This window comes from Ranitomeya variabilis, chromosome 1 (genome assembly GCF_051348905.1).
Source record: "Ranitomeya variabilis isolate aRanVar5 chromosome 1, aRanVar5.hap1, whole genome shotgun sequence".
Taxonomy (NCBI): Eukaryota; Metazoa; Chordata; class Amphibia; order Anura; family Dendrobatidae; genus Ranitomeya; species Ranitomeya variabilis.
The window spans coordinates 676637919-676661876 of NC_135232.1; the positions used below are offsets into that span (position 1 = coordinate 676637919).

Consider the following 23958-nt stretch of genomic DNA (forward strand, 5'->3'; position numbering starts at 1 on the left):
CTCTTTCACACATCAGTTTTTTACAATTAGTCACAATCCGTCAGTGTTGAAAAGACGGATCCTGTGCAGATTGTAAAAAAACTGATGCACTGGATCCGTTCTTTTTATGGATCCATCGAAGCAGGTGTTGCCTGAATTTAAGCAATAACAAGCTTGTGGCTCCTGTTTGGTTACTGGAAGTTTTTTTATTTTATTTTTTTTCCTGCTTGTTTATAATGCAATTGCACATGTTGTCATTTAGGAGGCAGCACACACCATTGAATGTTATAGCATTTTTTTTTTTAACCGTTTACGCTAATTGTGCCTCAACGGCATGTGGTACTATACTGAGACTAGGATGAGAAAGTAGGATAAACAACAGTGATGAGGAAAAATCCTGAAATATCACAACAAGTAATATACAACTACTGCCTGGTAAGGATTAGATTATGTTTAGTGATAAGCAGCCATGCTCGTGTGCTAAAAAAAAGTCTGAATCCCCACAGCTGCATGTCTCGCAGCTCTTCGACAACCACAACACATGCGAGGATTGCCTCTTTGTCTCACGGCTGTTCTAACATGCAGCCGTGGGGACTCGAACATATTTTTCGAGCACGCCGAAGTCACTTGGTTAGCACATGAGCACCTTATCCCAGCACGCTCCCTCATCACTAGTTGTGTTTTGTCTAATTTTTTATTTTTTTAAGAAGGGCAACCAAAAGTAAGTATCCATTGTTGGGTTCAGCTGCAAACGAAATGTGCAATTCCTCCACAACGTTCACTACAACAGAAATCCACCTTGCATGGTGCCCGCTCTTTGTATTTGGCGGGCGTCTCCACCACAAACTTGCTGCAGATACTTAATAGTTGCTTCCCCTCTGAATAAGCGATGGAGGCCACCCCTGATTTCTTAGGGCATGCCACTTTGTTTTTTTAATGGTACTATCTGGGGATCACACTTATCAGCACTCCTTTAAAGGGAACCTGACAGCTGATATGTGCCGCCCGATCCACGAGCAACGTGTCACACTGTGTGATTTCAGCCATGTATGTTTTACTCTGAAATGCTGCAGTGTTTCAAAAACATTCTGTAAAAGCCGGCAGGGACCAAGCCACATGGGTGACTAGTCGAAAAGGTGGGTTTCTAGCGGCTTTTCCAGCCTGCTTTCTTGAGTGACAGGTCTATCCCTTCCGCGTGTAGAAGGCTATGTGCACACGTTGCGGATCTGCACAAGTTTTCCATGCATTTTACAGTACCATGTAAACCTATGGAAAACAAAATCCGCAGTGCACATGCTGTGGAAAAAAACGTGCGGAAACGCAGCGGTGTATTTACCGCAGCATGTCACTTCTTTGTGCGGATTCCGCAGCGGTTTACACCTGCTCCTCAATAGGAATCTGCAGGTGTAAAACCGCAGATGGAATCCGCACAAAATCCGCGGGTAATCCGCAGTGCGGTTTACCTGCGGATTTTGCAAAAACAGTGCGGAAAAATCTGCACACCAATCCGCAACATGTGCACATAGCCTAAGGAGAGACCTGTGAGTCACTGGCAGAGGGCGGGTTAATGTCACCGGGGACCACACTGTCTGATTATTCACCCATGTGGCTTGGTCCCCAGCAACTTTTAAAGTAGGTTTAGCTATCACAGATTAGTCTTTTGCAAATGCATCCAGATCCTCACACTTGCTTATTTTTCCCACTTTAAATACAGGTCCTTCTCAAAAAATTAGCATATAGTGTTAAATTTCATTATTTACCATAATGTAATGATTACAATTAAACTTTCATATATTATAGATTCATTATCCACCAACTGAAATTTGTCAGGTCTTTTATTGTTTTAATACTGATGATTTTGGCCTACAACTCCTGATAACCCAAAAAACCTGTCTCAATAAATTAGCATATCAAGAAAAGGTTCTCTAAACGACCTATTACCCTAATCTTCTGAATCAACTAATTAACTCTAAACACATGCAAAAGATACCTGAGGCTTTTAAAAACTCCCTGCCTGGTTCATTACTCAAAACCCCCATCATGGGTAAGACTAGCGACCTGACAGATGTCAAGAAGGCCATCATTGACACCCTCAAGCAAGAGGGTAAGACCCAGAAAGAAATTTCTCAACAAATAGGCTGTTCCCAGAGTGCTGTATCAAGGCACCTCAATGGTAAGTCTGTTGGAAGGAAACAATGTGGCAGAAAACGCTGTACAACGAGAAGAGGTGACCGGACCCTGAGGAAGATTGTGGAGAAGGACAGATTCCAGACCTTGGGGAACCTGAGGAAGCAGTGGACTGAGTCTGGTGTGGAAACATCCAGAGCCACCGTGCACAGGCGTGTGCAGGAAATGGGCTACAGGTGCCGCATTCCCCAGGTAAAGCCACTTTTGAACCATAAACAGCGGCAGAAGCGCCTGACCTGGGCTACAGAGAAGCAGCACTGGACTGTTGCTAAGTGGTCCCAAGTACTTTTTTCTGATGGAAGCAAATTTTGCATGTCATTCGGAAATCAAGGTGCCAGAGTCTGGAGGAAGACTGGGGAGAAGGAAATGCCAAAATGCCTGAAGTCCAGTGTCAAGTACCCACAGTCAGTGATGGTGTGGGGTGCCATGTCAGCTGCTGGTGTTGGTCCACTGTGTTTCATCAAGGGCAGGGTCAATGCAGCTAGCTATCAGGAGATTTTGGAGCACTTCATGCTTCCATCGGCTGAAATGCTTTATGGAGATGAAGATTTCATTTTTCAGCACGACCTGGCACCTGCTCACAGTGCCAAAACCACTGGTAAATGGTTTACTGACCATGGTATTACTGTGCTCAATTGGCCTGCCAACTCTCCTGACCTGAACCCCATAGAGAATCTGTGGGATATTGTGAAGAGAAAGTTGAGAGACGCAAGACCCAACACTCTGGATGAGCTTAAGGCCGCTATTGAAGCATCCTGGGCCTCCATAACATCTCAGCAGTGTCACAGGCTGATTGCCTCCATGCCACGCCGCATTGAAGCAGTCATTTCTGCCAAAGGATTCCCGACCAAGTATTGAGTGCATAACTGAACATTATTATTTGATGGTTTTTTTGTTTGTTATTAAAAAACACTTTTATTTGATTGGACGGGTGAAATATGCTAATTTATTGAGACAGGTTTTTTGGGTTATCAGGAGTTGTAGGCCAAAATCATCAGTATTAAAACAATAAAAGACCTGACAAATTTCAGTTGGTGGATAATGAATCTATAATATATGAAAGTTTAATTGTAATCATTACATTATGGTAAATAATGAAATTTAACACTATATGCTAATTTTTTGAGAAGGACCTGTACATCAACTTGATGTGATCAATAATAATCCCTTTGAAACCGAAAAAGTTTCTTCAAGGCCACCTCAGAGGATATATGGCTAAACTAAATGCATCAATCCTCACAGGAGGAGACAGTGGAAAAAAAATGAGCATTAGGGCTCCTTCTCACTTGCGAGAAATACATCCGAGTCTCGCAGGTTAAAACCAAGCTCTGGCGCCGGCACTTGGGAGCGGAGCGTGCAGCCGCACAGCAATACATGGAGCTGCACACTCCGCTCCGGCGCCAGAGCTTGGTTTTAACCTGCGAGACTCGGACGTATTTCTCGCAAGTGAGAAGGAGCCCTTAGACTAATAATAAATAAAGTTTTATTATATCAATAATAATAATAAGTATAATTAAAGTGAGGGGGAAGGAGCTAAGGACATACATAGGGGAGATGGACATACCCTTGAATAAGAGGCAATAAAAAAAACTATTTATGCTCCAAAACAATCATAATAGTGGATATTGACGACAGAAAACCATCATATCTGATTTGATGCTGAACATACAAATACATATATAAATATATTTTTATTATTTATCAAGAGTGAATGCAGTAAAATATATATGAACAGTCTCAAGGCATATATAGTGATCTAGGCATATGCATACATATATGGAAGCTTCCTTTGATGTAGAATGACGCTTGGAGAAGAAAACTCCATAAAGCAGGACATAGAATTGCCAATGGGACAAATGCACAAAAGTTTACATTAGTGTAATCTACTATATAATTGTCTAAGGGGTACTGCCGTCTGTCTGTCTGTCCTTCTGTCTGTCACGAATATTCATTGGTCGCGGCCTTTGTCTGTCATGGAATCCAAGTCGCTGATTGGTCGTGGCAAAACGCCCACGACCATTGCCACGACCAATCAGCGACGCACACAGTCTGGAAGAAAATGGCCGCTCCTTACTCTCTGCACTCAGTGCCTGGCGCCCGCATACTCCCCTCCGGTCACCGCTCACACAGGGTTAATGCCAGCGGTAACGGATCGCTTTATGCCGCGGGTAACGCACTCCGTAAACGCTGCTATTAACCCTGTGTGTCCCCAATTTTTTACTATTGATGCTGCCTATGCGGCATCAATAGTAAAAAAAATGTAATGTTCAAAATAAAAAAAAAACCTGCTATACTCACCCTCTGTTGTCCGCCGAGCCGCTCGCCATCTTACGTTCCCGGCGATGCATTGCGAAATTACCCAGAAGACTTAGCGGTCTCGCAAGACCGCTAAGTCATCTGGGTAACTTTGCAATGCATCGCCGGGAACGGAAGATGGCGGCCGGCGCGAGCTGCTCAGCGGAGCTTCGGTGGATCCCAAGCGTCGGTAACCGCTTCCTGGATCCAGGCGCCAACGGAAGGTGAGTATATAACTATTTTTTATTTTATTTTTTTTTTTTTTTAACATTGATATCATGCCCACATTGCTATATATACGTGGGCTGCGCAATATACAACGTGGGCTGCGCAATATACAACGTGGGCTGCGCAATGTACAACGTGGGCTGCGCAATGTACAACGTGGGCTGCGCATTGTACTGCATGGGCTGCACAATGTATTGCGTGGGCTGCGCAATGTACTGCGTGGGCTGCGCAATATACTACGTGGGCTGTGCTATACACTATGCATACATATTCTAGAATACCCGATGCGTTAGAATCGGGACACCATCTAGTAAGTAATCATAATAGTCTGCAATAAAAAATATAAATGTGCAAATGTAGCCAAATAGCAAAATGTGCAAGATGCAAAAATAGTAATCTGCAAATGCAATATCACAATACTGATACAATGCATATAAGAAGTCATCAATACAAGTGTTAGCCATAATATCCATGAGGATAGTAGAGGATAATACCTTGAGACATGATGCACAGACAAAATGGTGAACATATAGTGGGGTGCACAGGTGCCTTGGCGCGTGTTTCACCGCACTGGGCTTTGTTAGGAGACGTAGTTAGCATAAAACAGGAAACATGGGTACTACAGTATTTGAATGGCTGGAGTTAATTGATAAACTAATCGGTGCGCTCACCATCATAATGCTCTGCCCCCGAGGTAAGATCCAGGATTGATCATTTGGTGGACCCACAGGGAAACATATCAGAAACCCAGTGGAGATTATGAATGAGTTTGCAAGATATTATACTCAATTTTATAATTTAGGGGAAGATCTTGATACACCCCAGCTCTCCCCAGTGGCGATTGATCAATAATTGCAGAGCATTAACTTACCAATGGTTTCCCAGGAACAACTGAATTTCGTTAACGCGCCCTTTACTAAAGAGGAAATTTGGACCACCATTAGGACCACCAAGGGTCATAAGGCCCGGGCCCGGATGAGTTACCAAATGAGCACTATGGTCAGTTCCAGAAGATTTTATCCTCCTTTCTTCTACGTTTGTGTACATTATGGTGGGATAAGGAGTTTATATCTAAAACTAACTTTTAGAAGCTACGATCTCTACTCTGCCAAAACCAAGGAAATCTCCAACGTGCCCTGGCAACTTTAACCCCTTAAGCCCCGAGGGTGGTTTGCACGTTAATGACTGGGCCAATTTTTACAATTCTGACCACTGTCCATTTATGAGGTTATAACTCTGGAACGCTTCAACAGATCTTAGCGATTCTGACATTGTTTTCTCGAGACATATTGTACTTCATGATAGTGGTAAAATTTCTTCGATATAACTTGCGTTTATTTGTGAAAAAAACAGAAATTTGGCAAAAATTTTGAAAATGTCGCAATTTTCCAACTTTGAATTTTTATGCCCTTAAATCACAGAGATATGTCACGCAAAATACTTAATAAGTAACATTTCCCACATGTCTACTTTACATCAGCACAATTTTGGAACCAACATTTTTTTTGTTAGGGAGTTATAAGGGTTAAAAATTGACTAGCAATTTCTCATTTTTACAACACCATTTTTTTTTAGGGACCACATCACATTTGAAGTCATTTTGAGGGGTCTATATGATAGAAAATACCCAAGTGTGACACCATTCTAAAAAATGCACCCCTCAAGGTGCTCAAAACCACATTCAAGAAGTTTATTAACCCTTCAGGTGTTTCACAGGAATTTTTGGAATGTTTAAATAAAAATGAACATTTAACTTTTTTTCACACAAAATTTATTTTAGCTCCAATTTGTTTTATTTTACCAAGGGTAACAGGAGAAAATGGACCCCAAAAGTTGTACAATTTGTCCTGAGTACGCTGATACCCCATATTTGGGGGTAAACCACTGTTTGGGCGCATGGCAGAGCTTGGAAGGGAAGGAGCGCCATTTGACTTTCCAATGCAAAATTGGCTGGAATTGAGATGGGACGCCATGTTGCGTTTGGAGAGCCCCTGATGTGCCTAGACATTGAAACCCCCCACAAGTGACACCATTTTGGAAAGTGGACCCCCTAAGGAACTTATCTAGATGTGTTGTGAGAACTTTGAACCCCCAAGTGTTTCACTACAGTTAATAACGCAGAGCCGTGAAAATATATATTTTTTTTCCACAAAACTTATCTTTAACACCCAGTTTTGTATTTTCCCAAGGGTAACAGGAGAAATTGGTCCCCAAAAGTTGTTGTCCAATTTGTCCTGAGTACGCTGATACCCCATATATGGGGGGACCACTGTTTGGGCGCGTGGCAGAGCTCGGAAGGGAAGGAGCGCCATTTGGAATGCAGACTAGATGGATTGGTCTGCAGGCGTCATGTTGCATTTGCAGAGCCCCTGATGTACCTAAACAGTAGAAACCCCCCACAAGTTACCCCATATTGGAACCTAAACCCCCCAAGGAATTTATCTAGATGTGTTGTGAGAACTTTGAACCCCCAAGTATTTCACTACAGTTTATAATGCAGAGCCGTGAAAATAAAAAATAATTTTTTTCCCACAAAAATGTTTTTTTAGCCCCCAAAATTTTTTATTTTCCCAAGGCTAACAAAATAAATTGGACCCCAGAAGTTGTTGTCCAATTTGTCCTGAGTACGCTGATACCCCATATGTTGGGGTAAACCCCTGTTTGGGCGCACGGGAGAGCTCGGAAGGGAAGGAGCACTGTTTTACTTTTTCTATTTTTCAACTCAGAATTGGCTGGAATTGAAATCGGACGCCATGTAGCGTTTGGAGAGCCCTGATGTGTCTAAACAGTGGAAACCCCCAATTCTAACTGAAACCCTAACCCAAACACACCCCTAATCCCAACCACACCTCTAACCCCAACCCTAACCACACCCCTAACTCCAACACACCTTTAACCCTAATCCCAACCATAACCCTAACCACACCCCTAACGCCAACACACCCCTAACCCTAATCCCAACCGTAAATGTAATCCAAACCCTAACCCTAGCCTCAACCCTAACCCTAGCTCCAACCCTAACCCTAGCCACAACCCTAGCCCTAACCCTAGCCCTAACCCTAATGGGAAAATGAAAATAAATACATTTTTAATATTTTTCCCTAACTAAGGGGGTGATGAAGGGGGATTGATTTACTTTTATAGCGGGTGTTTTAGTGGATTTTTATGATTGGCAGCTGTCACACACTAAAAGACGCTTGTTATTGTAAAAATATTTTTTTGCGTTACTATATTTTGAGAGCTATAATTTTCCATATTTTGGTCCACAGAGTCATGTAAGGTCTTGTTTTTTTGCGGGACGAGTTGACGTTTTTATTGGTAACATTTTTGGGCACGTGACATTTTTTTAGAGCTTTTTATTCCGATTTTTGTGAGGCAGTATGACCAAAAACCAGCTATTCATGAATTTCTTTTGGGGGGGGGGGGGAGGGGGTTTATACCGTTCTGCGTTTGGTAAAATGGATAAGGCAGTTTTATTCTTCGGGTCAGTAGGATTACGGCAATACCTCATTTATATCATTTTTTATGTTTTGGCGCTTTTATACGATAAAAACTATTTTATAGAAAAAATTATTATTTTTGCATCACTTTATTCTGAGGACTATAACTTTTTTATTTTTTCGCTAATGACACTGTATGGCAGCTTGTTTTTTGAGGGACAAGATGACGTTTTCAGCGGTACCATGGTTATTTATATCTGTCTTTTTGATCGCGTGCTATTCCACTTTTTGTTCGGCGGTATGATAATAAAGCGTTGTTTTTTGCCTCGGTTTTTCTTTTTTTTTTTTTACGGTGTTCACTGAAGGGGTTAACTAGTGGGACAGTTTCATAGGTTGGGTTGTTACGGACGCGGCGATACTAAATATGTGTACTTTTATTGTTTTTTTTCTTTAGATAAAGGAATGTATTTGTGGGAACAATATTTTTTTTTTCTTTATTTGGGAATTTTTTTTTTTACACTAAATATATATATTTTTTACTTTATAACATTGCCCCGGGGGAGGGGCATCATGTTATAAGGTTAGATCGCTGATCTGACACTTTGCAATGCACTATGTCAGATCAGCGATCTGACATACAGGGCTGCAGGCTTACCAGCGCTTGCTCTGAGCAGGCGCTTGGTAAGCCACCTCCCTGCAGGACCCGGATGCTGCCCCGTGGCCATTTTGGATTCGGGGCCTGCTGGGAGGAGACGCTCAGTACCAGGTGAGCACATCGCCTTGTACCGAGGGTCTCAGGGAAGCACGCAGGGAGCCCCCTCCCTGCGCGATGCTTCCCTATGCCGCCGGAACACTGTGATCATGTTTGATCGCAGTGAGCCGGGGGTTAATGTGCCAGGGGCGGTCCGTGTCCACTCCTGGCACATAGTGCCGGATGTCAACTGCGATAGTCAGCTGACACTCGGCCGCGCTCCCCCCGGGAGCGCGGCCGATTGCTATGAAGTACTATCCCATCCCTGGGAATTAAGTCACAGGTCACCTTGATGGGATAGTGCGTCATATGGGATTAAGGGGTTAAGGTTGAGCTGTTAATTCACAAAATTGGACTGTATGCGGATGATGTAATTATCTCGTGCACCGATATAGAATCATCCTTTCCTGCCATTGTCACTACATTAGAGGAATTCACTACAGTATCGTACTATAAACCTAATGCCACTAAATGATTAGTTTTTCCTGTTTTGATTCCGTCTGCAACTCGAGGATTATTGGAATGTAGATATCCTTTTAAATGGGTAGATGAAGGGATCCCATATTTAGGTGTAGTTTATACACACTCTAAACAGCTTATAGAGAGAAACTTCTCAAGCCTCCTGAAAGAGACCAAGTTAGAATTAGACGAATTTCAATCTATTCCAGCTTCTTGGATAGCCAGGATCAATATTTTTAAAATGATGGTGCTCCCTAAGATTTTATATTATTTTAGGTGTATTCATAATAATAATAATAATCTTTCTTTTTATATAGCGCTAACTTATTCCGCAGCGCTTTACAGTTTGCACACATTATCATTGCTGTCCCCGTTGGGACTCACAATCTAGATTCCCTATCAGTATGTGTTTGGAATGTGGGAGGAAACCGGAGTACCCGGAGGAAACCCACGCAAACACGGAGAGAACATACAAGCTCCTTGCAGATGTTGTCCTTGGTGAGATTTGAACCCAGGACTCCAGCGCTGCAAGGCTGCGTATTCCAGTCAAAGTTCTAATTAGATTTCTCTCTTCTCTTCAAACAATTGCTTTTCAGTTTATTTGGGCTCATAAAAGACCGAGGGTGGCTAGAAAGTTGATGTATTACTCGTATGATGCAGGAGGGATGGGAGTCCCTAACTTGCTTGCATACTATAGGGCGGTAGTCCTCGTTGGGGTAAGAGACTGGTGGCTAATGGATAATGCTCAAAAGTGGCTACAGATTGAAGCATTTTATGCTTGCAGGGGCTCAACCCGTCTTACACTAGAAAGTGAGACAATTAAGAAAACTTTGTTTACCCCACCCCTCCCGACAATGGCAGTCACTATAGACTATTGGGGACAAATAGCCTCGAAGTAATTAAAAATCCCCCTCACCGATGTGTCTTTGAAAGCTCTTGAGCAGCATATCCCTTACATTGGTCTGCATAACTGGATGCAGGGGTTGAAACTATTCAGAATTTGATAGATGGTGCTCTGAACCTCCTCCCCTTTGACCAACTGTCCTCAAAACATCCAGATATACGACGCCTATTTTATCAGTATTTGCAAATTAGGCATCTGATCCATGCATCACCAGAGTTGTTGTTTTTTAAGACTCCCTTGGACCATAGGGCTAATGGGTATATTCTAAGACTGGAGTTGGGATCTAGGGGGATTTCTATTCTATATAGTGCTTTGAATGCACCAGCTGTTGATACTAAATTACCATATATGATTTGGTGGGATAGGGAGTTAGGCATATCCCTTGACCTGGAGCCATGGAGGGAGGGTTTAAGAGAGGTGCAAAGAGTATCAACTTGCCTAAATCACCTGGAACAGTTAAAAAAGTGCACTTAAGGTGGTACCAATCTACGCCGCACTTAGCTCATTTTGGTCCTAACCAATCTCAGCTGTGTTGGAGAGGTTGTGGGCAAAGGGGTACACTGGGTCATATGTGGTGGTCATGTCTGATTATAGCTTAATTTTGGGTAGATATTGGTGATCTAATACGAGAGGTCCTTGGAGTACAGTTGGTTTTGGAGTCCAATATGGGAGTCTTACATATTGGAATAGATAAAGTACCGCAGGTGCTTAGAGGTTCTTTCTTGCATATTTTGATTGCAGCCAGGTTATCTCTGGTGGCTAGGTGGAGGGGGACGAGTTTGCCATCCATAAAAGAGGTAATTGAGAAAGTTAATATACATAGCCAATATGAGTTGATGTTGGCTCATTCCATCTCAGCCAAAAAGAGAATTCAGGTTATATGGGGTCCATGGCTGGATAGCCAGAGGTAGCCCCTTTTCACTGAAGAAGTAAAACCTAATTTGGCCCTATGAAACTTACATTTTTGGGATTATGTCATCATGCTTTAACCCGGGAGTTCCTGTGATGTCACTGTTGGATGGTGTAGAAGTCATGTTTTAATGAGTATACGTAGAATGTGTACAGGTACCTATTGTAATGGGTTTGTTTGACCCTTTGTGTGTTCAAAAATTTTCTGAAACTTGAATAAAAAAATTAATGGTTAAAAAAAAAATGCTCGGCTCCCGTGACGACACAGCCTGACGTGAACGTGCATGATCAACAACGTAATCACACCGATCACCACAGCAACACGGCAAGCTAGCATCACTGCTAGGGCGGCCCAGCGCATGGATGTGACACGTGGACAATATTAAGGTTTTGCGGAAGTAATGGCAAATCAGTGCGCACTCTGTCTTGATACCATGCCTTGATACCAGGAGGACAATGTAATTGCGCCCATTACCATGGCAATGCAGCAGGGCCCGCAGCAGCACAGGGACAAGACAGCATAATAATATTCCCTTTGCCTGTCATGGGTTGTAATGTTATGGTTGATGAGTACATATACTATTTTCCTCCCAAGTTTGTTTTCAGTGCCCTGCTGCTAAGATTTTGCTCCAAATTGTAGAATCCAGGCTTGGAGCCATCATGCTTATGTATAAAAAATATATATTTCAGAGACCATGTCAGCCAAACTAGATCATTTTAAGACCTAAGAAGAAATGTATAGGCTTGGGGAAACTTGCCAATAAGTGTTCACATTACTTTCAGCACCACAACAGGGAAAATTTGTCAAAAGTGTGTATAATGCAGGACATGTCATCCTGAGTTAGAGAAGCCTTTGTCCACTCTGGCCAATAGATGAAGAAACTGAAGAGGAAACCTCTATTAACTCAGAATTCTTGAATATGATATTTAGAATGGGATATCACAACCAGAAAACCCCTTTAACTTGTCCAACTTTCTAGTGACAGTAAGATGACTCTGTTCATCCTATCCTAATCTATACAACAAAGCTCACAAATAAGCTGCAGCAAACAGGAAATGTCAATTTATTGTATGTGGTCCAGTGTCCAATAAAAAACTGTGATATTGCATTATATTTAAGCATTTTCTATAGAAAAGCAACAAAAATTATAATAGCCTGATTTGTTTTTATAATATATTCACTTAAAGGGAATCTGTCAGCAGGTTTTTGCTATGTAATCTGGCAGCAGCATGATGTAGGGACAGAGACCCTGATTCCAGCGATGTGTAACTTGGTTTACTGGGTTCAGCAGTTGTAATACACTCTCAGTTTTCTTGGCTGCAGAGCTCAAACCCTGTATAACCCAGCTCAAACCACTGATTGGCAGCTTTCTCTGTACACTCTGCCAATCAGTGCTGGGGGCGTGGCTGGACCAGGAGGCACAAGACATCTAGTCCTGTAGTGATAATCTCCTGCTGATAAAAAATACAGCCTAGTAAGTGACACATCCCTGGAATTAGGATCTCAGCCCCTACATCATGGTGATCTAAGATTATATAGCAAAAACTTGCTGACAGATTCCCTTTAACTATAGCTTTGTGCTTTAGGTAATTACACCCGTAATTGCTTATTTATTCCTTTTTTATTACAAAAATTAATTTTTGAATTATATTGTGTATTGTAGATAATTATAAATGTTGGATAGATATATTTAATTCCAGGTAACGGTGGCTATTATTACTAGTTGTATATATATTAAAGCCGGAATAGTAAATCTTAATTTCCTTTACGTATTTCAGATATATTAAACTTATATTAAACAGTCCCTACAATGCAATAAATCCCTTATATCTGTGTATGAAATTGTTTACTCTTCCATTTCAAGGACTGCTCATAGATCCCAGCTAAATTATGCCTAAAGTGAGACGCTCGGACTCATTTGTTATAATTATTTGCTGCTGTAAAGTGAGATAATCAATTTTCTGTATTGGACCCTTGGTAATTGCAAGTGGCAAGTTAAATCCAAGGTCTCTGAAAACAATTCTGAACACTAATTAGTTTTTTTCCTTTACCTTCTTTCAAGGGTTTATCTAGAGGACATATATTTTTAACCACTAATGGATAGACGGTAAGCTAATAAAATGTGACTGTCACTCTGTTAGGGGTATTGAAGATGGAAATATTATGTACAAAATAAATCATCATATTAATTAATTATATATACATAAAATGTATCCCGTGCGGTAAATTATGAAGACTGATGAAATCACAGAGATGGTGTAGAGCCATAGGAAGGTCAGAACTTGTATTCATGTGACTACTGTCATAAAATATACTGGACCACGGAGCAATGGAAGAAGGTCACCTCGACTGATTATATTTACAACAAATGGATGATCGAATGTTGGGGAATAGAGACCTCCAGAATGCACAAGTCACCCTGCAAAAATTGTTCTGGAATGGTTTGAGGAACATGACAAAGAGAACAAAGGTGATGACTTGTCTCCAAATCCTCCAGACCTCAATCCAATTGATCATCTTTGAGATGTGCTTGAAAAACAAGTTCGATCTTCTAAGGAGCAATTTACAGGATCTTGTAACATCTTGGTGCCAGACTCTACAGAACATATTCAGAGGTGTAGAGACCATGCTTCAGTGGGTCAAATCTATTTTGGTACTGTAAGGGTGTCCTACAAATTGTTTAAGTAGCACTCACATCAAAGTTTTTATCCTCTTAATATATTATTAACATTGTATAGCACTGTGTACTTACAATTGCTCATTTTGCTTTTCTACCCAGTTAAATCTTCTCTTTTCCAATAGGTCTATGATTAAAAACTGACGAGCCGAATCCTTCTAGCTCTATGTAGAGAATGGAGGTCCATTTTCCCTGCATGAGGCTCAAGTCAATGCTAAAGTCCATGGTGGTGGTGGGGGGGGGGAGGAACAGCTGGGTCAAAATTTGAAGAGGAGAATTATAAATGCAGGGACAAATGACTTCCTGATTCTACATAGTGCAGAGAAAAAAGAAGAATTAGCTGGGTAGAAAGGCAAAATGAGCAATTGTAAGTAGAGTGCTATAGAATGATTGCAATATATTAAGAAGATAAAAACTGACTCTAGCTCAATCCTTCTAAGCTCTATGTAGAAACAGGAGGTAAATTTTCCCTGCATGAGTCTTAAGTCATTGCAAAAGTCACTCAGGAGAGAGGAGGGAGCAGCTGTGTTAGAAGTTGGTGAAGGGAATGATTCATGCAGGGAAAAGAGACTTCTTGTTTCTACATAGAGCAGAGAAAAGAGACGACTTAACTGTGTTGAAAGGCAAAATGTGCAATTGATTGTACACTGTTATATAATATGATGACTGCAATATATAACAAGGATAAAACCTTAGATGGGAGGAGTGCTTCTTTAATTATCTTATCAGTTCACATGGAAGTCATAGATGGGTGTCCCCCTACAAGAATAAGAGCAAAGACCCAATAAGTAGGAAGCTCTCATACTCCGGCCAGCATTTAATACCATGGAGGTTCCAAGAGTCAGCACAAGGTAAATCTGGACAGATTACGGAGGTCGTGATAATCTGTGTAAACAAGCTGGGCACTTAAAGGAGTTTTTTTCATCTCATAAAGCAATGATATATCTCAAAGAAGCTCCAAAGCAGAAGTCAAAGTGTTGACCCGGTTGTGGTTCTGGATCACAACAGGGCAACTTCAGCTTGAAGTCCTTTTTTACACTTATGCTTCCTAAGCCTTAGAGTAAATATCCACTATTCAACATCAGTTTGTGTTTTTGTTTTTTTAGTAGCTCCACAATTTTGTACTTATTAATTTTTCTTGACTGTATCTCTCAATTGGAAGAATAGAGTTAAAAGATACTAGACTGGCTACATGTTGTTCCGGGCTCACCTGGATAGGTGGATTTTCTAAGCTGTACGTCAGACAACATGGCCCTTAGGGGATGGCACACTGAGTAGGACTTGCTGGATGGCACGTGGGTCATCAAAGACCAGGACAGCAGGGTAAGCAGAATGGCAAGTAGATAAGTGCAGCAGGAAATACCAAAAGCCAGAAAGCCAGATGTAAAGATGTATAGTCAGTCATGGACTTGAAGCAAACATGGGTTTACTATCAGAAGACAGAAGATCTTTGGAAGGGACGTAGGCAACAATTAAGAACAGAGAAACTGAATACTTGTATGGAAGATACGCAATGTTGCAACAACATTTGTAGTGTGAAAACCACCAGAGAAGTGTGTTATGCTTACATCAGATGAATGGTTAACTGTATTTCTGAGCCAGGAAGTAAATACAGATACTTGAGAATCAAACAGGGGCTGCTTATGGAGATGACTGTGAGAAATAGATTTTGAGACTAATTTGAAAGCCCACGGTAACTGAAAATAAAGCTTGTTGAATACTCAGACACAAATAGCTGTTTCAATCTTAAAAGGTCTTGGGTGATGCCACAGGAGTTGACTGGGCTAGTAGAAAAAGCTGGAGTGGAACACAACAAAGGGCGGAGAAGGGGCAGGGCCCCATCGCTAGAGGCAAGACATGAGAACAATACCTGTAGCCACCAATGGGGGGAGCTCATGAGCTTAGTGCATGCAGTGTTATTATTGAGATCAGTAGATAAACATTATGGAGTAAGGTTCCCCTGGCAATGGCTGTTATCTTTTCAGTCTATATGCAGGGAAGTTGAAAAACTCAAGCAGAAGAACAGATCTCCGAACCCAGTAAAGATATATTAGAAAATCAATCTGCACGGGTGGACAGACACATAGAAGGAAGTGTACTGAACCATGGGACTGTATCCTTTCTTATGTTGTACTTCTTTTGGCAGTAAGGAGCCCCGTGTACCAGTTCTCTTTGATCATTTGATAAGGGAGCAACCAACTGAGCAGGAATCCGTCTTCCTATTATACAGGGAAGGTTATTATATTAGATGGTTTCTTGCTAATGAGTGTACATTATTTTCAGATCCATTAATTTTTCAAGTCACTTGCAGCAAAAAAAATTATTGAAAAACTTCTCCTATTTCACCTGTTGAACAAAAATAATCAGTGCAAAGTCTACTCAATAATAACTGACGCCTGCTTCCTGAAAATAGATTTTTTAAGAGAATATAAACGACTCTCTGATTTACATTATCTACGCTCTAGGCATTTGTTTTACTAATGTGTACACTTGGAAGGGACCTGTGGAGATGTATAAATCTTCCCTCCCTGCAAATCCTGATGGGTACTATATTCTCTAGATGGGAACACAATAAGTGCATGTATTTACTTTTACATGTTGCACGGCTCGGGGCGCTACTTCTGAGTCTTAATACACTGTCCTACACATAAAGATTAATGTGGAGGAGACAAGGACGTTAATGGATTTCTTGTTTGTACATCTCATTCCTCCCTGAAGAGAAATATAATACTGTCATTCAGGCTTCTGGATCACACTGCAATATTTACAGGGCTATTTTCCAATAAACCTTTTGTATCAATTATGATTTTCAAGATATCTGCTTGCTGTCAGTTAATAGGACCCTTTGTTGTTAATTTCTAGTGAAGAACACTCTTTCCTGGTAATGTGACAATCACATAGATATGAAGACATAGATGTGATACATATACTGCACCCATGAGTTCATCACAGATATAGCAAAGTATTACAGAAAATTTGTCACCAGATTTTTGCTATGTAATCTGAAAGCAGCAAGATGTAGGGGAAGAGATTCTGATTCCACTGATGTATCACTTACTGGCCTACCTGGTATAGTTTTGATAACATTGTTGTTTTCTCTGATGCAGATCTAGTAGTGCTCTGAATGCTGAGCCCTGTATAACCCCACCTACACTACTGATTGACAGCTTTCTGCCTATGTGGGGCGCCCCAGGGTCCTGGTCGTCACAGTAGCATTGCTTTCCTCACGGGGAGAGTGATGTTACGCTTGAAGGCAAGAAGGGATAACTGTAACCAGGTACCACCAACATGCAACACATTCACACTCCAGGACACCAGTGGGAGCTCTTGATCCTACTTACTAAGTGACTCCATATATATATATATATATATATATATATATATATATATATATATATATATATATATAACTGGTAGTCTGTAGGGAAAGTCAGTGAGTTCTTGCCAGGAAACAGACTGGGTCAGTCTGACGCAGCAGAGGGTTTACGGAGCTGTGTAGCCGCAGTGCAGCAGCTCCAGGAAAGAGACATTAAGAAAGCCGAATACATTGCAGAGAGCGTGCAGGAGAGCAATGCACAGGAGAGAATACCAGGGGGAGACCAGCCCCGAGCAGGCTGCCTCCTTCTTAGGTGCAGAGACTGGTAGCCGGAACACCGAGGTTGTAAGGACCTATATAACTTACATCAGAGACCGGCAGGACAGCTGAACTCCACGTTACCTGTCCGACCTAACACCCAGGAGGCACGGTGGCACCCCTCAGAGGCCGGGGCGTGCTTGAGTTCCTATAAACAGCCTCAAGCCACCAGTCATACGGGTTATGTCCTATCCTATCCGGGGGAAAGAGAGAGAGATAACATCTGTGAGGACCTTATGGAAAGCCCACGGCGCTAGAGGAAGGCTTTTGATTTCCACCTGGGTAAGGGGACTCCTAACTTGCCTCCAAGCCGGCCGGACCCTGCCTGCCCTGTGATCTGGTGCCCTGGACTGTGGCTGCCTGAAGTCAACAGTAAACAAGGTAAATAGACTGCAAACCTGTGTCCTCATTCTTTACTGCGCCTTTCACCATCCTCCATCTTCACATCGGGAGCCCTGGGGATATACTTCACCTGTGGGAAGTTATACCATCTAGCTGCCATAACATCACACCAGAGAACCCCTTAAAGCAGCGTCGGTCCCCACTGACCGAATACCACAGGTGGCGTCACAAACATAAACTTTATTCCCTTTAAAGACCTTTCCCTTTTAAATGGGCACCCAGGGCCACGGACCTGGTCGCCACTGTGACATCCCCTTGTGAACCGCAGGCCCCGGTACCGAGTACCCCACGGCCCAGGCGGGGCGACTCATTTCCACAGTATACACAGAAAGTTGCCAGTCAGTGGGGGGGAAAGTTACATAGAGCAGGAGGACTAGATGGCAGGAGACACCTACGCCTGTAGTGACTAGGTTTGTCACAGTTAAAGGCTACGAACACCCTCTCAAAGAACTTTTGTTTATTGTTCACTTATTTCCTGTATACACGGCTGCATAAGTTTCCAAATAGTGTTCATTAAGAAATTTCTAGCATTTTCATCTTGTCAAGTGTCTGTAAGTCATTCTTCTAGCTGAGATCTCTGCAGAAAGAATACAAATTCATAAGTTCCTGTTCTGCTCAGGTCTCCTCAGTATGAACAGAGTAGAAAGCATGTACAGACTCATGGAGGGCAGGGAAAATAGCCTCTAGAAAAGGAGGAAAGCATGTTAAAAGAGACCATATGTGCTGTCAGTGTTAGATCTTCAGGTTAAAGTAGTAGCAAGTGTTTTATAATTACGTTTTTTTATAACATATGCTGATGTTTAAAATCAAATTTTAAGTTAGCTAACCCCTTTGACCACTATATAACCATAATTTATAGTTTTCTTCTAGAGCTCATGTAACTGGTTGTATTATGGTTCCATGTTATGAGGATCTGTGATATGGTGCTATAAAGATATATTATGCCTATGTTCCTCTACATTCATATGAAATCTCTTATGGAATATTTAATTATATGTCATATTACAGAGGTGCTTCCTAATAGTATTGCTACTAAAAGAGATTGCAGTGCCAAAGACAGTCAGCACGGGTAAAGCCTGCAGCTCTGTAATGCAGAAACATAGTGATTGATCATACACTCACCAATTTGCTTTTGACTTATAGTATAAAGCTGCAGTTAAACATACTGAGTTATCTTAAAGGGGTTGATAAAAAAAATGTTTTGTTTTCTGACAATAGTGCAGTTAGATTTTCTCTAACCTCTGCCACCTATTACAGGCCAATTTTTTGATTATTGAAAAGATTCAGGAAAAATTACTCCTTGCAAGTCATAAACCAATCAACGCAATAGGTCTGTTGTAGCACTGACTGTGCCATATACTAAAAGATAAATACAGTAGTAGTCTTGTAGATTGTGAGCCCTCGCGGGCATGGTCCTCTCTCCTCCTGTACCATTGTGACTTGTATTGTTTAAGATCACTTTACTTGTTTTTATTATGTACACCCCTCCTTACATGTAAAGCACCATGGAATAAATGGCGCTATGATAATAAATAATAATAATACAGGAAGATACTTTCCGTAGTCAATGAAACATATGTAACTATTATATTCAAAATCCACATTTTTTTCCAAACTTTTTTGGCCAAAAAAAGGGTTTTTCATCCAAGTAGAAATATGAAGAGAATCTAGAAATATATAAAAGGGGATAGAGAAGTTACTAAACTGGGACTGATGGGTGGTGATCAGATCAAGAATGATTTTAAAATTCACGATCAAAAAACTCATCAAATGTGGGGATTTTTTCAGCTCGTGTCCGAAATAAAGTGGCTGGCCTTCGCTGGTTCTTAGAATCTTCTCGTAACCAACTTTCTTGTGAATCTGTGCTTGAGCTGTCAGAATTCGTCTCGCTTCCATCATGGTGAGGCTGGAACCACATCTCTAATTTACCCTTTCCTCGATAACAATCTGGAGTAGAGTTGGATTCTTGAGTCTTCCAGTGCCATGTGTTGTCTGCAATAAAAACACAAAATTTTAGATCCTTCTCTGTGGAGCTGCACAAAGAGTTAACTTGTAAGTATATGTCGTAAATCTCACTGTGATCCACATTAAAAGTTTCATCATGTTCCACAGGAAGGAAATCTTCATCTTCGCGACATTTCATTGCGTTTTCCCTCACTTTCTTAGCCTTGATTTCCTTCATTTTGTGTTTATTGATCTTGGTTTCCCTGTGGATATTTCTTTTCATTTCTGCCTGAGACTGCAAATGATTCATCTGTGCAGGCAATAGAAAACAATGGATATGATTAAGGAGAAGATCTAACATATGGAAGAGTGAGCATTGGCAATATAATCCCTTGGGTCCAATATGCATGAGCATTGGGTGAACAGAGTAAGTGAAATAAAAAGCCAAAAGTACACAATGAGATGTCTCCTTAACACTTATGGTTGGTGAGACAATCTCCTTTGTTCACCCAGTTTAGCAGTTGGGGTCACCAGGGCAGGACCGTAGCGGGAGTGAGTAAGACACAAAATTAAAGAGCACCAGAGACGAAATATAGAATAAATATGTAATGAACTGTCTCATAGACATCCGATATGGCTGGAGCAGATTGGCATTGTCGGTAGTAGGAACCTACATATAGGCATTGCAAAATAAGCAAACAAGCAAGTGGACAATATGGTCAAATCATGAATAATGGATGTATATACCAAGATATGTTCTAGAAAAACAAGTCCTCAACTAGTAAATCTCTAAAGCAAGACCTGGGATGCCAACTGTCCTAACTCCACATACCTATTGTCATGGGTGCATTGGAAGAGGGCAGTTTCTTCTCCAATTAATCTATGACTGTAGGGGGTCTGCATTAGGAGCAAACTAGCAGCTGGACCCAACCCAACACATAAGATCAATATATTGGCCAATGTAAGGACTGTGTTTCTACCTGGAAATAAAGATTATCCAGGAGCGGTTAATATAAATTTTTCCTTTCTTTCTAGTCTCAGATCTGATTACATTTATGGGTCTGGTCAAAAATCTGATTAATTTTAAGTGATTGATTAGATTAATTGGAAGTCTAGCCCATCTTTCACAAAATAAAGAGCATTAATTCTTGATATATGGCAAATAGGTTTTCAAAGTTTATTAAATGTTAAAAACTTGACATTCTTACTGCTGGCAATCAACTCACACCTTCCCCTGGTGTAGACCTTTACTAAAATTGTGTACTCATTGTAGACTGTTAGGTGTGTGGTGGCGTCAAGCAGCTCATTGCGGCCCTGGTGATCTAGGTATACAATTTCTATGCTTAGTCCATTAACAATCTTCTTTGGTTCTGTAAATTTTTTACAGTATCTCATAACAGGTGATGTCAATTGTAGCTGTATAGCTTTAGGATGCTCCAAATCGTGCCAGTCCCAGTCATAAGTCAACCAGTATGGGGAACAAGGTTGGACCAAGACTAAACTAAATGACAACAAAACCAAGAATTTTTTCCAAACCTACATGACATGACCAATTAAAGATAAAAAAAAGTAGTAGACGTAACCTGGATGTAAAAATCTATCTATCTAATAATCTAATGCAAGGATTGTCTTACTTGTTCTCTCTTGCTATTTATTTCTTGTATCTGCATCTTGTGAATATACTGCCTCCTTGCTCTAGAGTTTTGGGCTGCAACAACTTTTTTCTCTAGCTCCTGTTTTAAAAAGAACCAAGAAATTAGAATTTAAATTTACACTTACCCCACTGATCACTAGAATAATGACTCCAAGTCTCTCACCCTCCAACACATACAAACACAAACTGAATGGTATTCAGTGGTGGTTGAGCACACACAAAGCTGCTCTATATAATGTTGTTGGAGCTACAGAATCTCCTAATGGTTTACATAAATCTCAGACATTTATGGCATAGCCACAGAAAATGCAACATTTTCTAATAAATGCGGGTCCGACCTAGTATCTCGAAATCTCATGCCGTTATGAATGGAGAGTTGAGGAGGTCATAGACATATCTGCAGTAGCGATGAGCGGACCTGTGAAAGTTCGGGTTCTGATACTTGACCCGAACTTTATTCCAAAATTCGGTGTGGGTACCAGAACTGTACTTGAACCAGAACCCGAACCCCATTGAAAATAAGGGGAACCCGAACTTTTGAGCTGGAAAAAAACTGTCTCTCTCACTTCCCCGGAACTCCGAACATTGAAACTGACTTCCGGGAGAAGACTTTATTTGGCGTTTAGCACCAGACACTAACTATACGGTACGAACCCCGAACGTTTAACTTCGGGTTCGCTCATCTGTAATCTGCAGCTATTTTCAGAACTCTTACAGAAATGGAGGGATTTGCACCATCTTTACCAGATCTCCATTTTCAATGTGGCCCCTGTTCTCTAGATAGATCTTGATCCAGTTTTGGGACTTACATCTATCAGACATTCATATCATACCCTGTGGATATGTCAGAAAGGTTTAATATGGAAATTCCCTCTTTGTCTCACCCCATTTAACAATTAACAGATGTTTTTAGCTCTGGTGCATAATTGATATTCCCTTTATCGCCTGATTACTGCACTACCTATCTGGTTTTTTTGGTGGTGGAGTGGAATGTAGCCCTTAAAGGGTAACTGTACTTTCAAGTAACTTTTCAGAATAAGCTGTACTGTGTGTACATGAGAAATAACACTCTTTCTGGCTATTGTATGATTTGCTTTTTCACCAGTTTTCCCCACTGAAGGCTCTACCTTTAATTTTCAATTGACTCTGAGCTGGTGGGGAAGACAAGACCCTATGATGTCTCCTTAACACAGCACGCCGAGATAGATATTATCATGGAGGGCATTATACAGCAGTTAGAATGTGAATGAAGCTCTAATGTGACATAAAAGACTCGTTATAAAGGTTTCCTCACACTAGCGTATAAATCGTACAAGTGCAATCAGATAAAAAAATCAGATTGCACTAAGACCAATGTTATTCATTGAATCAGTGCAAATCTGTGTATTTTTTCTCAGCTGTGTTCGGCATGAGAAACAAAATTGCAGCATGCCGAAATTGGTACAGTGCAAGGAAAAAAATTACATGCTGTATGGAGAATCAATATGACATCTGATTTTTATTGATATATTACAATTCTGTAGAATTAGAAACTGTAAACAGTCCTGTAAAAGGTTAATAGCTTCTGAGTAAAAAAACAGATAGCATACGGACTGTACACGGACAGCACACGGATGACAAGGGAGAAAAAAAATTGTTCCACCCCTGGATGAGAATGGGACTGATTTTTATACGCTAGTGTGAACGAACCCTAAAGTTCAGTGCGCTCTTTCTGTGTCTCTCTCTGTCTATTTTTGCACTCTGCTCTTCACTTCTCCTCTGATCGTCATAGAGTATAATGATCTTTGTCTCCTGACACCTCAGTGATCCAACAGTCCATCTTATCTTAGCTGTTTTTCAAAGTGTTTGGTGAGTTCTGGAGGAAAGAGGTGGGAAAAAGTGGCTCATAAGTGGGAAAGAAGCATATTTCTCTGGTAAGATATATTATAAAGTTTCTAATATTTACCTGTACTACTGATTTATGTAAAGTTTTTTAGAAAACACAGTTCCCATTTAGGTTATTGAACTTTGGTTGTTGCTTCATTTTTTTTTATATAACATCTATTACTGCCTACCTATATACACTGCTCAAAAAAATAAAGGGAACACTTAAACAACAGAATATAACTCCAAGTAAATCAAACTTCTGTGAAATCAAACTGTCCACTTAGGAAGCAACAATGTTTGACAATCAATTTCACATGCTCTTGTGCAAATGGAATAGACAACAGATGGAAATTATTGGCAATTATCAAGACACACTCAATAAAGGAGTGGTTCTGCAGGTGGGGACCACAGACCGCATCTCAGTACCAATGCTTTCTGGCTGATGTTTTGGTCACTTTTGAATGTTGATTGTGCATTCACATTCGTGGTAGCATCAGACGGACTCTACAACTCACACAAGTGGCTCAGGTAGTGCAGCTCATCCAAGATTGCACATCAATGCGAGCTGTGGCAAGAAGGTTTGCTGTGTCTGTTGGTGTAGTGTCCAGAGGCTGGAGGTGTTACCAGG

At 41.0% G+C, this 23958-nt stretch overlaps 1 protein-coding gene across 3 annotated transcripts in view; it reads right to left on the reverse strand.

Annotated features, from left to right (window-relative positions):
- Nucleotides 1-18415: 18415 nt before the first annotated feature.
- CCDC198 (coiled-coil domain containing 198) overlaps nucleotides 18416-23958 on the reverse strand; it is a 51059-nt gene continuing 45516 nt past the window's right edge. Inside the window, exons 4-7 of one of the 3 annotated variants that reach the window (XM_077264890.1) lie at nucleotides 21445-21543; nucleotides 19943-20120; nucleotides 19572-19858; nucleotides 18416-18443 (exon numbers count right to left, since the gene is read on the reverse strand). In XM_077264890.1, the coding sequence (XP_077121005.1) occupies nucleotides 19608-19858; nucleotides 19943-20120; nucleotides 21445-21543 (528 nt within the window). In that variant the 3' untranslated portion in view covers nucleotides 18416-18443; nucleotides 19572-19607. Of the gene's footprint in view, nucleotides 18444-18538; nucleotides 19859-19942; nucleotides 20121-21444; nucleotides 21544-23958 lie in introns of those variants that run through there. The other 2 variants (XM_077264880.1, XM_077264899.1) reach the window with 2 other exon arrangements.